The sequence below is a fragment of the Nomascus leucogenys genome, chromosome 7b (assembly GCF_006542625.1).
Source record: "Nomascus leucogenys isolate Asia chromosome 7b, Asia_NLE_v1, whole genome shotgun sequence".
Classification (NCBI taxonomy): Eukaryota; Metazoa; Chordata; class Mammalia; order Primates; family Hylobatidae; genus Nomascus; species Nomascus leucogenys.
Window position 1 is genome coordinate 6,829,471 of NC_044387.1, and position 14,415 is coordinate 6,843,885.

Below are 14,415 nucleotides of genomic sequence, written 5' to 3' on the forward strand. Positions count from 1 at the left end.
AGGCTGCAGAAGGCTCTCTGATCTTGCACGCTGATTTTTCTCCCTGAATTCATAGGTTTTATTTTGTCTACGCTAAAAAAAATAAAAAAATAAAAAAGCAAGCAAGAAAGAAAATGATGATAGCAAAATGATCATCTAACATGTAAGTTGGACACCTGCTTCCAATGGCTCAGGTTCTCAGGAGCTTTAATATGAGACTTGATTGCCTAACATTGAAACAAACAAACAAAAATCTTCCCAAAAACTTCTCTGGAGAAAGTTCATTTTCCATTCTCTGCAGAACAAACATGGAAAATTTCAACCACAAAGTGCAGTTTTCCCATTCAGATGACTCAGCCTTATTATTTGTATGTATACACTCATTCATCAAATATTTACTAAGGGCCTACTATATGCTAGATATTGTCCCAGGACTACATGGTACAACAATGAATAAGACCCAAATGCTCCTTTTGAGGGTCTCAGGGTCAAGTATGAGACAGGTACAAAATAGAAGATGACCCAAGTGCCACAGGAACAGAGGGAGGCACCCGTGAGTTGCTCAGGAAAAGGAGGGACATTTGAGCTGGATCTTGAAGTTTGAGTAAGAGTTTTCCAGGTGCAGGCTAGAGGAAAGGTCATTCCAGGCCAGGGAAGAGCATTTGCGAGATCACAGAGGCGGGCAGGAGTGTTGAGCACATTTGGGGAATGGGGAAGGATGCATGTGTGGGATCTACCTGCATGGTGGGCCTGGTTGGGGAGGAGGCCAGGAGGGCAGGAGGGCGGGCTGTGAAGGACGTCACCTTCTATCAGTAGGCAGGGGAGGCCATATGCTATGGAGTGAGGGAGTTACACTGTGCTTTAGAAAGATCCTTCTGTACCCTGGAGTGGAGGATGGACACAAAGGAGGAGACGCTGCAGCCCAGTGAGACCTGGCTTGGTCCCCGGGGTCTGGTGGACCCAAACCAAGGCACGGCTTCAGAAAGCTAAGCCCACCCTGGCCACGCCCTGTGTTGCGTTTCCTGAAGACATGTCCTTTAATACCCCAGAAGCCCTGAAAGGAGGGCTTCCCAGCTGGCTTCACAGATGAAGGAGTGGGGGCTCAGAGAACAGTTAGTGACATGTCTGTAAGGACACAGATAATGAGCAGTGGGGCAGGGATTTGAGCCCAGGAGTCTGTTGGGAGGGGCCACCTCCTCTGCCTGGAGAGCCTGCCCTGTTCCACCTCCACCACCAAGCAGATCTGGATACCACCCCTTTCTTTTCTTTCTTTTTTTTTTGAGAAGGAGTCTCACTCTGTTGCCCAGGCTGGAGTGCAGTGGCGGAATCTCGGCTCACTGCAAGCTCCGCCTCCCGGGTTCATGCCATTCTCCTGCCTCAGCCTCCCAAGTAGCTGGGACTACAGGCACCCACCACAATGCCCGGCTAATTTTTTTTTTTTTTTTTTTTTGTATTTTTAGTAGAGACGGGGTTTCACCATGTTAGCCAGGATGGTCTCGATCTCCTGACCTCGTGATCCGCCCACCTTGGCCTCCCAAAGTGCTGGGATTACAGGCGTGAGCCACCGTGCCCGGCTGGATACCACCCCTTTCTAAAAGCCTTCCTGCCCTCTTGGTTGGGCCCCTCTGCTCTCTGGGTCTTCCTTTTCCACCTGCATCATAAAAACACAATACTTTGGAAAACGTTGAGAGTTCATAACTTTGCTGAAAAGAGGACACTATCTTGTTTGCTTCATAACTGCCAAACATTTTCATTTTCAGATATATAAATACCAAGTAGAATGATTGGTCCAATGACTTACTGCTTTTTTTTCTACTTCTTCGATTCCCTTCCAGTCTTTGTTTAAAACACACTTGCCTTGACCATTTATCCACTTACAGCCTGCATGGAGTACATTTTGATGCACAAACATCTTAAAAGATGAAAGAATATTCTCATGTGTCCTTTTAGCAAAATTAGATAGTCCATCACCAAATACTGCATGATCAGATCCTTCCTGTTGGATGACTAACTGAATGAAAATACCAAATTTCCTTTTTTATCCTTAGAAATATATCATTCAGTCATCAAGCACTTTGGCTGATACGATCAATGTCACCATCATCTTTGGAATCTAGAGTGCTGTTCTGTCTCCATGCCTTTCTCTTCTGAATCATCTCATAATTGTGAAATCTCTTCCTTTCTCAAATTTTCTTCCCTTAGCCGTTTGGGCATAAAGAAGGAATTCTGAATTTCCAGCTGCATTCAGTGAAATCTAACACAACACCCCAAACATGGTGTCATTGTCTTCTTTTATACATTCTTGAGAAATACCGTAGAACTTTGGGCACTGCAGCAAGAACACTGAAAGGTGATGTCCTAGTGGTGGTTCATTTCAACATGATCTCATCCTGCCAGGTGATTCTATCATTTTGGTTTTGTTGTTATCTCTCTCTCTCTCTCTTTTCTTTTTTTTTTTTTTTTTTTTTTTTTAGCAAAGTTAGGAACAGTTGAAGAGTAATAATGAAATATTATTTAGGATAATATTTTGCTTAGGTTAGATATAGTAAGATTAAAATCAACATCACTAAGACCATATAACGAATGGATCCAGATGATAATTTGCAAAATAGAATGAGTTTGTTTGTTTTTGTTTGCTTGTTTGTTTTGAGATGGAGTTTCGTGCTTGTCACCCAGGCTGGAGTGCCATGGTGCCATCTTGGCTCCCTGCAACCTCTGCCTCCCAGGTTCAAGCGATTCTCCTACCTCAGACTCCCAAGTAACTGGAACTACAGGTGCACGCCACCACGCCCAGCTAATTTTTTGTATTTTTAGTAGAGACAAGGTTTCACCATGTTGGCCAGGCTGGTATCGAACTCCTGACCTCAGGTGGTCACCCACCTTGGCCTCCCGAAGTGCTGGGATTACAGACGTGAGCCACTGCATGCCAGAATGAGCTTTATTTTATAAAGAAAATAAGTGATTTATTTTGTAAGACATCTAAGAATAATAAAAGTCATGAATACCAGCCCTGATTTTGGTATCATGGCACTGCTAGCTTCATAAAATGAACTGGCAGTATTCCTTTCTATTCTATTTTCTGGATTGTATAGAATGGTTATTCTTTCTTAGATATTTGATTGAATTAACCAGTGAAATCATCAAGTCTTGGAATGTCCTTTGTTGGAAGGTTTGTAACTATAAATCCAGTTAATTTAATAGTTATTGGATTATTCAGAGTTTCTATTTCGTCTCAAGTGAGTTTTGCTAATTTGCATCTTTCAAGATGTTGGTCATCAAGGTTGTCAAGTTCATGGTGTTCTTTTAATTTCTTTAAAGTGTCTGTGACGTATTTAGTGAGATTCCTTATTTCATTTATGACTTTCATAGTTGATCTCTTTTCTCCTTCTTCACCAACTTAGCTAAGGCTTCTCACTTTCACAGATCTTTTAAAAGAACTAGCTTTTGTTTTTATTGATTTTTCTCTATTTTTCTGATTCCAGTTTTATTGATTTTTCATCTTTATTATTTCCTTCTTTCTGCTTGTTTTGGATTCAGTTTATCTTTTATATTTCTTAAATTGGAAGCTCATAGTTTTTTAGTCCTTTTTTCTCTCATATAAGCCATTAATGTAATGTATCTTCCTGTAGGCACTGATTTAGCTGCATTTCACAAATTTGGATATGTTGTAGTTTTAATTCTTATTCATTTCAAATTATTTTCTAATTTCCCTTAAGACTTCCTCTTGGATCCATGGATTATTTAGAAGTGTTGTTTAATTTCAAAATATTCGCATAGTGTTCAGGCCAGGGGCGGTGGCTCATGCCTGTAATCCCAGCACTTTGGGAGGCTGAAGTGGGCAGATCACTTGAGATCAGGAGTTCAAGACCAGCCTAGTCAGCATGGCAAAACCCCGTCTCTACTAAAGATACAATAAATAAATAAATAAATAAATAAATAAATAAATAAATAAGCCAGGTGTGGTGGTGGGTGCCTATAATTTCAGCTACTCAGGAGGCTGAGACAGGAGAATTGCTTGAACCTGGGAGGTGGAAGTTGCAGTGAGCCAAGATCACACCACTGCAGTCCAGCCTGGGTGACAGAGTGAGACTCTATCTCAAAAAAAAAAAAAAAAAAATTGCATAATGTTTAAATATTGTCCTGTTATTGATTCTAGTTTAATTCTGTTGTGGTCAGAGAACATATCTTGTGTGATATTAATTCTTTTCAATTAGTTAAGGTTTGCTTTATGACCCTGGATATGGTCTGTCCTGGTAGATATTCTGTGTATACTTGAAAAGAATGTGTATGCTGGTGCTGTTAGGTGGAGTGTTCTATAAATGTCAGATCAAGTTGGTTATTAGTGTTGTTCAGGTCTTCTATATTCTTGATTATTTTCTGTCTCCTTATTCTATCACTTACTAAGAGAGGAGTGTTAAAGTCTCCAGAAATAGTTTTGAATTTGTCTATTTCTTTTTCTAATACTATTAATTTATGCTTCATGTATTTGAAACTCTGAAAAAATTGTGTATTATAATTTCCTAGGTATTTACCATTTCTGTTGTTATTCCTCTCTTTCTGAAGTTCTAAGTTTCTCTCAGCTATCATTCTTCTTCCCCTGAAGAACTTCCTATAGGACATTTTTTAGAGCAGGTCTGTTGGAGACAAATTGTCTTAGTTTTCTTCAATTTATAATATCTTTATTTATTATTTATTCTTGAAAGATATTTTTGCTGGATATAGAGTTTGGGGTTGACATTCCTTTTGTTCCAGCACTTTAAAAATGTTGTTCCATGGTCTTCTGGCCTCCATAATCTGTGGCAAGAAGTATGCAAGTCTTCTGTTTTCTCATATTTAATATGCCACTTTTCCCAGGCTTCTTTTGTTTTTTGTTTTCTTTTCTTTTTTTAACTAGGTCTCTCACTCTGTCACCCAGACTGGAGCGTAGCGGTGTGATCACAGCTCACTGCAACCTTAACCTCCCAGGTCCAAGTGACCCACCTCAGCCTCCCAAGTAGCTGCAATCACAGGTGAGCACCATCGTGCCTAAATTTTGTATTTTTTCTAGAGACAGAGTCTTGCCATGTTGCCCATGCTGGTCTCGAACTCCTGAGTTCAAGCGATCCTCCCATCTCAGCCTCCCAAAGGGCTTGGATCACAGGCATGAGCCACTGCGCCAGACCATTCAGGCTACTTTAGAGATTTTTTTTTTATCTTTAGTTTTTCAGACAATTGATTATAATTTATGATTTGACTTGTTTGACCATGAGTTTTTTGGTGGTTTTTGTTTTGTTTTATTTTGTGTTTGTTTATCCATTTTTGTATTTACTGAGCTTCTTAAATCTGTAAATTTATGTTTTATACCAAATTTATGGCATTTTCAGCTATTATTTTTAAAAATACTTTTTCTGTACCCATCTTTTTCTTCTCCTTTTGGTACCTCAATGACATGAAGCTTAGACCTTTTGGTTTTGTATCACAGGTTTTGTATCTCTGAGACTATGTTATTTTTATTTTCTCTTTTGTTCAGTTTGAGAGATTTCTGTTCGTGAGTTTTCAAGTTTGCTGACTCCTCTGTCATTCCATTTTGCCACTGAGCCAATCCAGTAAACGTCATTTCAGTTACTGTATTTTGGTTATTTCCTTTTTCCTTCTTCTTTCTTTCAAGTATGTTTGCTCTTCATGAATATAATAGCTGCTTTACAATCTGATAATTTCAACTTCTAGTTAATCTTGGGGTTGGTGTCTGTTTTCTTTTACATTGAGCATTATTGAGATTTTTCTGGTATTTTATGTCACTTTGGACTGTATCCTAGATATTTTAAGTGTTTTATTATGACACTCTGGTTCTGTTAAAATCCTCTGTAGTGTGTTGATTTTTTTTAGCCATTATTTTAGCAGGCAATCAGCCTAGTTAGCTTTAGACTGCAAGTCCTAATGTGCCTTCTGTGGTTTTAATGTCAATTTTGTTTTCAAAGTCATTGCAGCGCTCTTCAGGGAAACCCACGTGTGCACCACCCAGAAGTCAGTCTTAACTACACAGTAATCGTGTTCTCAAAGCCGGTTGCTATGCTGCTTGGGGTCAGTTCCACACCTTTACACATCGGAGATGAACCTGGAACTTCCTGCACAGATGTCCTTTCTTCTAGCTCTCTCTTCTCTATGATCTCCCCCACACTCTGTAGCCCCAAGGGCTACTTTTCTGGGTCTTCTGGCTAGAAAACCTTAGGTTTTAGCCTATCTGTTCTGCTCTGCATGTCTCATGGTGAAAGCCGCCTTCAGGGCCCTAGTGAGAGAAGAAAAAAAGAGAGAGAGAGAGAGAAAATTAACATGGATTTCCCAACATCCCTTGAATCACGGGGCCCTTTTTCTCATTTTTTCTGGTTAGAGAAAATTTTAACGTTTTGGCCACTGCTGTCGTTGGCACCATTACAAAAGTGCAGTCTCAGAATTGGGCTGGGAGAGTAAACAGAGACAGAAATGGAAATTCCTGCCACTCTGTCCCAAAGAGGCCCTCCATCCGATCCTAGCTCTTTGGTCAGAAAGGCAGCCTTTCTTTTGGACCTTTTTCTGTTCCCATCTGCTGCACAGTTCCAGAATTAGGACTGCTCTTGACTTGTAAGCTGGGAACATGGGAGGAAAGCCCCTTGAAACTCATAACTTTGTCATTCTTCAAATTTTGATTTCTCCCTCCATCAGCCTCCTATTATTTACCTCGGATAGTTGTGTTTTGTATTCTGTGTAGGATTTTGGGTTGTCATAAGAAGGAGAGAAAGGGTGAAGTGTGCCTACTCCATCTTAACTGGGACCGGAAGCACCTCTCAAGACCCTCGTACTGCCTGGAGTGTGTTCCCTGAGGTCTTCACGCAGCTGTCAAAGAGCCGCTCCCTGGTCTTCCTGACAGAGTCTCCCCTGACCCATCATTCTTGGTCCCATGCAGTATCTGAAGTTATCTGAGTCACTTTTCTTTCTTTCTCTTTCTCTTTCTTTCTTTCTTTCTTTCTTTCTTTCTTTCTTTCTTTCTTTCTTTTTCTTCTTTCCTTTCTTTCCATCTTTCCTTCCTTCCTTCCTTCTCTCTGTCTCTTTCTTTCTTTTTTTTTTTTTTTGAGATTTTTTTTTTTTTTGAGATGGAGTCTCACTGTATCACCCAGGCTGGAGTACAGTGGCACAATCTCAGTTCACTGCAACGTCCGCCTCCCAGATTCCAGTGATTCTCCTGTCTCAGCCTCCCAAGTAGCTGGGATTATAGGCCTGCACCACCACGCCCAGCTGATTTTTGTATCTTTAGTAGAGACGGGGTTTCACCATGTTGGCCAGGCTGGTCTCAAACTCCTGACCTCGTGATCTGCCCACCTCAGCTTCTCAAAGTGCTGGGATTAGAGGCGTGAGCCACCTCACCTGGCCGAGTCACTTGTTTTTTTTGTGTGTTTGTTCTAAGTTTCTCCATCACAGTGTAAGCTCCTTGGGAATGTGGACTCTGTCCACATTGCTAGTCATTGTGTCTGCAGGGCCTAGAGCAGCATATAGTGACTGTTCCTATGTATCTGTGACTAACGAGCTGGCTGATAGGAAGGCAGGCTGGATCTGACTGATTGTCAAGATTTAACAAGCTGGGCAATAGGAGAGGAATTAAGTAACCACCAGAAAACCTCCTGATCTCTCGAGAGGGACAAGTATGTAAAATGAGGAAGGGGAAAATGTATGGAAAATCAGTAGGATTCATTGGTTTGCTCATGGATAACTAGGGAAATAATCAAGCCTTATAGCCTAGAAAGGAAATCAGGGTGTGGAAAGCAGGGGACATAGGGCTGTTTGGATATGTGTTTAGACCGTGAGATCACCTGGGGTCCACTGACTTTGCTGAGATAGCACATGCCCCTCAGGGGCTCTCTGACAGCACTTTGGGGAGGTTCAGGTGAGTCCTCTGGTGCAGGTGGAATTTAGGAGGAGTCTAAAAGTGAAGGCAGGGAAATAGACATCGTTAGGATTTACAGTCCTTTTTAGCAAAAATTGTAAAAATGCAACATAATTCCATCAATTTTCCAAAGCCTTGCATGGTCAAGTAGTGATAGGGGATTGGCTGGTTGAGCTTTGGATCCCTTTCCACCCTCGAAATTCCATGATTCTTCAGAGTCCAGTAGGCAGTTGGAGAAAGATGGCACAGAAAAGCAGGTGAGGTTGTAGTCCAGTGGTGCAGACTTATGGGCAAGCAGCATCAAGGCTGTATTTGTGGACATCGGAAGAGATGACCTCTCAGAAGAGGGTGGAGAGAGACAGCACAGTCAAGGGCAGGGGGAGTCAGGTGGAGAAGGAAAATCACAGTGACTGCAGTTTACACTGGCCAGGTGCCAGTGTGGTGTGCACATAGACTTTGCACATTTTCCTCCATTCCTAATTTGTTCTAGTGCGTGGAAAGATCTAGGGCATCCCAGCCCCTCCAGCCTCAGCCTTTATTGTGCTTTACTGTGGCCCAACAGGGACCTGTGAGTGCAGGGTCTTTTTTTTAAGTGTCCATCCTGTGACTAAATATGACAGAATTTTGATCATTTTTATTTATTTTTATTTTTGAGATGGAGTCTTATGCTCTCCCCCAGGCTGGAGTGCAGTGGCACGATCTCGGCTCACTGCAACCTCCGCCTCCCAGGTTCAAGCAATGCTCCTGCCTCAGCCTCCTGAGTAGCTGGGATTACAGGCACGTTTCTACCACGTCCAGCTAGTTTTTGTATTTTTAGTAGAGACGGGGTTTCACCATGTTGGCCAGCCTGATCTCGAAGTCCTGACCTCAAGTCATCCACCCACCTTGGCCTCCCAAAGTGCTGGGATTACAGGCGTGAGCCACTGCACCCGGCCCTATCTTTAAATCCTACAAGCCTCACCTTGGAAAATGAGCTGAGACTAAGAAGTTCCCCCAGTGTTTCTCAACCATTTCCTGTAGTCTCCATTATCTCTCCAACTTGCAAATTCAGAAATAAAAGTTTTTAGCTGTTTTCCTCCCAAGACACTTAATGTTATATTGTGTTTTCCCCCTTCTGAGAATAAATGAGCCCTGTTTGTTTTGTGTGCTGAAAAGAAAAAAGTTGAATAGCATTTATCTGAAAATAAACAAGGACTTACAAAATTTAAGAAGACCTCCCTGACATGCAGCTGGAGAAATAAGACTGTATTTTAAGAATTAAGTTAAACCAGATGTGAAATAACAGACTTTAATGGTATCCTTGAAACAAACAGGGGGGATAGGGAAACCCCTTGGGAGATTAATGAGCCCATTAAATTTAAACACAGTTATTTATTATTGTTTTTCTTTTAAGACCAAAACAGAAGTTCGCGGATTCAGAACTAGCTTGTGAACAGGCTCATCAGTATCTTGTTACCAAAGCAAAAAACAGATGGTCAGACTTGTCTAAGGTAAGAAAATGATTATTTCCTTAAAAGGAAAGAAAATCTATTTCAATGTTTCAAGATCAGTGGGATGATGAAGCTGTTCAGATCCAGCTGCTAAGATGGGAAAACAACTCTGTATACCCAGTGTGAGGACTCCTGCTATTCTTAAAAGACTTTTTAAAACTAAATTCTCACATTCAAGGTCAAGTGAGGTTTAGAAAGATAAGGAATTGTTGGAGTTACATGGACCAAAATTCCTGGCATTACTTCAGGCTTGATATGAATTAAAAACTTATTTGGTTGGTGCAAAAGTCATCGCAGTTTTAGCCATTACTTTAACGGAAAAACTGCAATACTTTTGCACCAACCTAATACATGAAAAATGTAAGATGCTGTTGTACTTAATTTTATGCAATATAAACATACATTTTAAAGAGCTGTTTCTTCCTGTCTTGCCAAAATTATAGAAGCACATTTATAAGGTGGATACCCTCCATGCGCAATCATATGAACTGTGATTATGGTATTGAGATGGGGCTGTCTAATCCAACGGGGCCAATGACAGCCAGACCTACAGGATAATAGAACTGCATGTGCAAAACCGAGTTTGTCCTGAAATCTAGGCTGTGAGATCACCACTTTATAATGCAACAAGAATGCAATAGCTTCCCTCTAATAAGTATTTTTTAAAATGCATTATGGAAGTATTTTCACATTGTTTTGAAAAATACCTCCACTTTGTTTCATTTGGTCATTTTCTTTCTGTGTTTGCTCTTTCTTGGCCTGTGCCAAATGTGAAATTTTGTCTTTGAAGTCCTGCTGACCTCCTGGGACCGTCTCTACCCAACCTCCTGTCCTGCACAGAGTGGACTGTCTGTGCTGTGGACTCCATAGAGTGGACTGTCTGCGCTGTGGACTCTATGTAGAGGATTTTCTGTGCTGTGGACTCCATAGAGAGAACTGTCTGTGCTGTGGACTCTATAGTGTGGACTGTCTGTGCTGTGGACTCTAGAGAGTGGACTGTGTGTGCTGTGGACTCTATAGAGTGGACTGTGTGTGCTGTGGACTCTATAGAGTGGACTGTGTGTGCTGTGGACTCTAGAGAGAGGACTTTCTGTGCTGTGGACTCTATAGAGTGGACTGTCTGTGCTGTGGACTCTATAGAGTGGACTGTGTGTGCTGTGGACTCTAGAGAGTGGACTGTGTGTGCTGTGGACTCTAGAGAGTGGACTGTGTGTGCTGTGGACTCTAGAGAGTGGACTGTGTGTGCTGTGGACTCTAGAGAGAGGACTGTCTGTGCTGTGGACTCTATAGAGTGGACTGTGTGTGCTGTGGACTCTAGAGAGTGGACTGTCTGTGCTGTGGACTCTAGAGAGAGGTAGAGAGGACTGTCTGTGCTGTGGACTCCATAGAGAGGACTTTCTGTGCTGTGGATTCTATAGAGAGGACTGTCTGTGCAGCGGACTCTGTAGAGTGGACTATCTGTGCCGTGGACTCTATAGAGAGGACTGTCTGTGCTGTGGACTCCATAGAGTCAACTGTCTGTATTGTGCACTCTATGGAGTGGACTGTCTACGCTGGCCCACACCAACCAATCCCACAGACTGGAGCTCTGTATGGCCCACTTTCAGACAGCCCTCTAGCTTCAGGGTAAGGGAAGGGTTGGGACTAGAAACTTTCATGGATTGTATCTAACAAGTCACTGCCAAACTCAAGGTCATCTAAATTTTCTCTTATGTCGTCTTACAGGAGTTTTATAGTTTTGTATTTTACAATTATGTTTGTGATCCATTTGAGTTAATTTTTGTGGAGGATATAAGGTCACTGTCTAGATTCATTTATTTAAAGGATGGGTGTCCAGTTACTCCAGCACCATTTGTTGAAAAGACTGTCTTCACTTTGTTGAATTGCCTTTGCCCCTTTGTCAAGGATATGTTGATTATGTCGGTCTGTTTCTGGACTCTCTATTGTGTTCAATTGGTCTACTTGTCTTTTCTTTAACCAATACCACTGTCATGATTACTGTAGCTTTATAGTAAATCTTGACATCAAGTAGTGTCAGTTCTCCAAGTTTGTTCTTTTTTTTTGCAGTATTGTATTGGCTATTCTGAGTCTTTGCAGCTCAATATAAACTAGAGTAAGTTTATGGATCTCTACAAAACAATTTGCTGGGATTTTGATTTGGATCGAATTGAACCTATATTTGAGGCTATTGAGCCTTCCTATCCATAAACATGGAATATCTCTATTTAGGTTTCGCAAACATTAAACATTTCTCATCAGAGTTTTGTAGTTTTCATTATATAGCTCTTGCATATAAGAGCTCTTATAAATAAGACCAGGCTGGTTTGGAATTCCTGGCTTCAAGCAGTCCTCCTACCTCAGCCTCCCAAGTAGCTGGGATAACAGGTGCATACCACCATTCCTGGCTAATATTTTATTAGATTTATACCTAAGTATTTCATTTTGGGGGGTGCTAATGTAAATGGTATTGTAGTTTTCTTTAACTTTTATTTTAGGTTCAGGGATACGTGTGCAGGTTTGTTATATAAGTAAATTTATGCCATGGGGATTTGTTATGCGATTATTTCATCACCCAGGTACTAAGCTTAATACCCAATAGTTATCTTTCCAAATCCTCCCTCTCCTTTCCCCCTCCACCCTCAGGTAGGTCTCAGTGCCTTTTGTTCCCTTCTTTGTGTCCATGTATTCTCGTCATTTAGTTCCCACTTATAAGTGAGAACATGTGGTATTTGGTTTTCTGTTCCTGCATTAGTTTTCAAAGGATGTTAGCCTCCAGCTCCATTCATGTTCCTGCAAAGGACATGATCTCATTCTTTTGTATGACTTTATAGTATTCTATGATGTATATATTCCACAGTTTCTTTATCCAGTCTACCGTTCATGGGCATTTAAGTTGATTCCATGTCTTTGCTATCATGAATAGTGCTGCAATGAACATACCGGTGCATGTATCTTTATATTTGTATTATATAAATATATGATATGAATATATTTGCTATATTAATATATGATATTAATATATTTCTATAACAAATATATTTCTATAACAGATATATTAATATCATATATTTATGTTATATCAATATATTATATTGATATAAAATATATATGATATTTATATATTTATGTTATATAAATATATTTATATTTATATATTTAGAATGATTTATATTTCTTTGGGCACATACTCAGTAATGGGATTGCTGGGTCGAATGGTAGTTCTGTTCTTAGCTCTTTGAGGAATCGCCACGCTGCTTTCCACAATGGTTGGACTAATTTACACTCCCACCAACAGTATATAAGCATTCCCTTCTCTCTGCAACTTTGCCAGCATCTGTTATTTTTTTACTATTTTTTTTTAATTGAGATGGAGTCTCACTCTGTCTCCCAGGCTGGAGTGCAGTGGCATGATATAGGCTCACTGCAACCTCCGCTGCCCACGTTAAAGTGATCTTCATGCCTCAGCCTCCTGAGTAGCTGGGACTACAGGTGCATGCCACCATGCCTGGCTAATTTTTTTGTATTTTTAGTAGAGACAGGGTTTCACCATGTTGGCCAGGCTGGTCTCGAACTCCTGACCTCAGGTGATCCACCTGCCTCGGCCTCCCAAAGTGCTGGAATTACAGGTGTGAGCCACCACACCTGGCCGACTTTTTAGTAATAGCCATTCTGACTGGTGTGAGATGGTATCTTATTGTGGTTTTGATTTGCATTTCTCTAGTGATCACTGATGAGCTTTTTCTCATATGCTTGTTGGCTACATGTATTTCTTCTTTTGAAAAGTATCTGTTCATGTCCTTTACCCACTTTTCAATGGGGTTAAGTTCCCTATAGACGTTGGATGTTAGACCTTTGTTAGATGCATAGTTTGCAAATTTTCCTCACATTCTGTAGGTTGTCTCTTTATTGATAGTTTTGCTGTACAGAAGCTGTCAAATCTAATTAGATCCCATTTGCCAATTTTTTCTTTTGTCATGAAATATTTCTCAGTTCCTATGTCCAGAATGGTATTGCTTAGGTTGTCTTCTGGGGTCTTTATAGTTTTTAGTTTGAAATTTAAGTGTTTTATTCGTCTTGAGTTTATTTTCTGTTATAAGGAAGGGGTATTTGTTATAAGGAAGGGGCCCGGTTTCAATCTTCTGCATATGGTTAGCCAGTTATCCCAGCACCATTTATTGAATAGGGGAATCCTTTCTCCATTGCTAGTTTTTGTCAGCTTTGTTGAAGATCAGATGGTTGTAGGTGTGCAGTCTTATTTCTGGGCTCTCTATTCTGTTCCACTGGTCTATGTGTCTGTTTTTGTACCAGTACCATACTGTTTGGTTACTGTAGTCCTGTAGTATACTTTAATTGGGTAACTTGATGCTGCTAGCTTTATTCATTTTGCTTAGGATTGCCTTGGCTATTTAGACTCTTTTTTGTTTCCATATGAATTTTATTTTATTTTATTTATTTTGAGACAGGGTCTCACTCTGTCACCCAGGCTGGAGTGCAGTAGTGTGATCTTGGCTCACTGTAACCTCAGCCTACCAGGCCAAGCCATCCTCCCACCTCCGCCTCCCAAATAGCTGGGACCACAGACATGTGCCACCACACTCAGCTAATTTTTTGTATTTTTTGTAGAGATAGGGTTTCGCCACGTTTCCCAGACTTGTCTTGAACTCCTGGGCTCAAGCGATCTGCCTACCTCAGCCTCCCAAGGTTCTGGGATTATAGGTGTGAGCCACCACGTGTAGTCCCATATGAATTTTAAAATAGCTTTTTCTAGTTCTATGAAGAATGTCATTGGTAGTTCAACAGGAATAGCATTGAATCTGTAAATTGCTTTGGACAGTATGGTCATTTTAATGATATTGATTATTCCAATCCATGAGCATGGAATGTTTTTCCATTTGTTTGTGTCATCACTGATATCTTTGAGCAGTGTTTTGTAATTCTTATTGTAGAAAACTTTCACTTCCATGATTAGCTATATTCCAAGGTATTTTGTTCTTTTTGTGGCAATTGTGAATGGGATTACATCCCTAATTTTGCTGTCAGTTTGAGACCATA

General features: G+C 40.7%; 1 protein-coding gene across 1 annotated transcript in view; it reads left to right on the forward strand.

The window, feature by feature from the left end:
- EFCAB6 (EF-hand calcium binding domain 6) overlaps positions 1–14,415 on the forward strand; it is a 295,381-nt gene that overhangs the window by 194,956 nt on the left and 86,010 nt on the right. Inside the window, exon 20 of the mRNA XM_030815402.1 lies at positions 9,267–9,363. Within this exon, the coding sequence (XP_030671262.1) occupies positions 9,267–9,363 (97 nt within the window). The remainder of the gene's footprint in view (positions 1–9,266; positions 9,364–14,415) is intronic.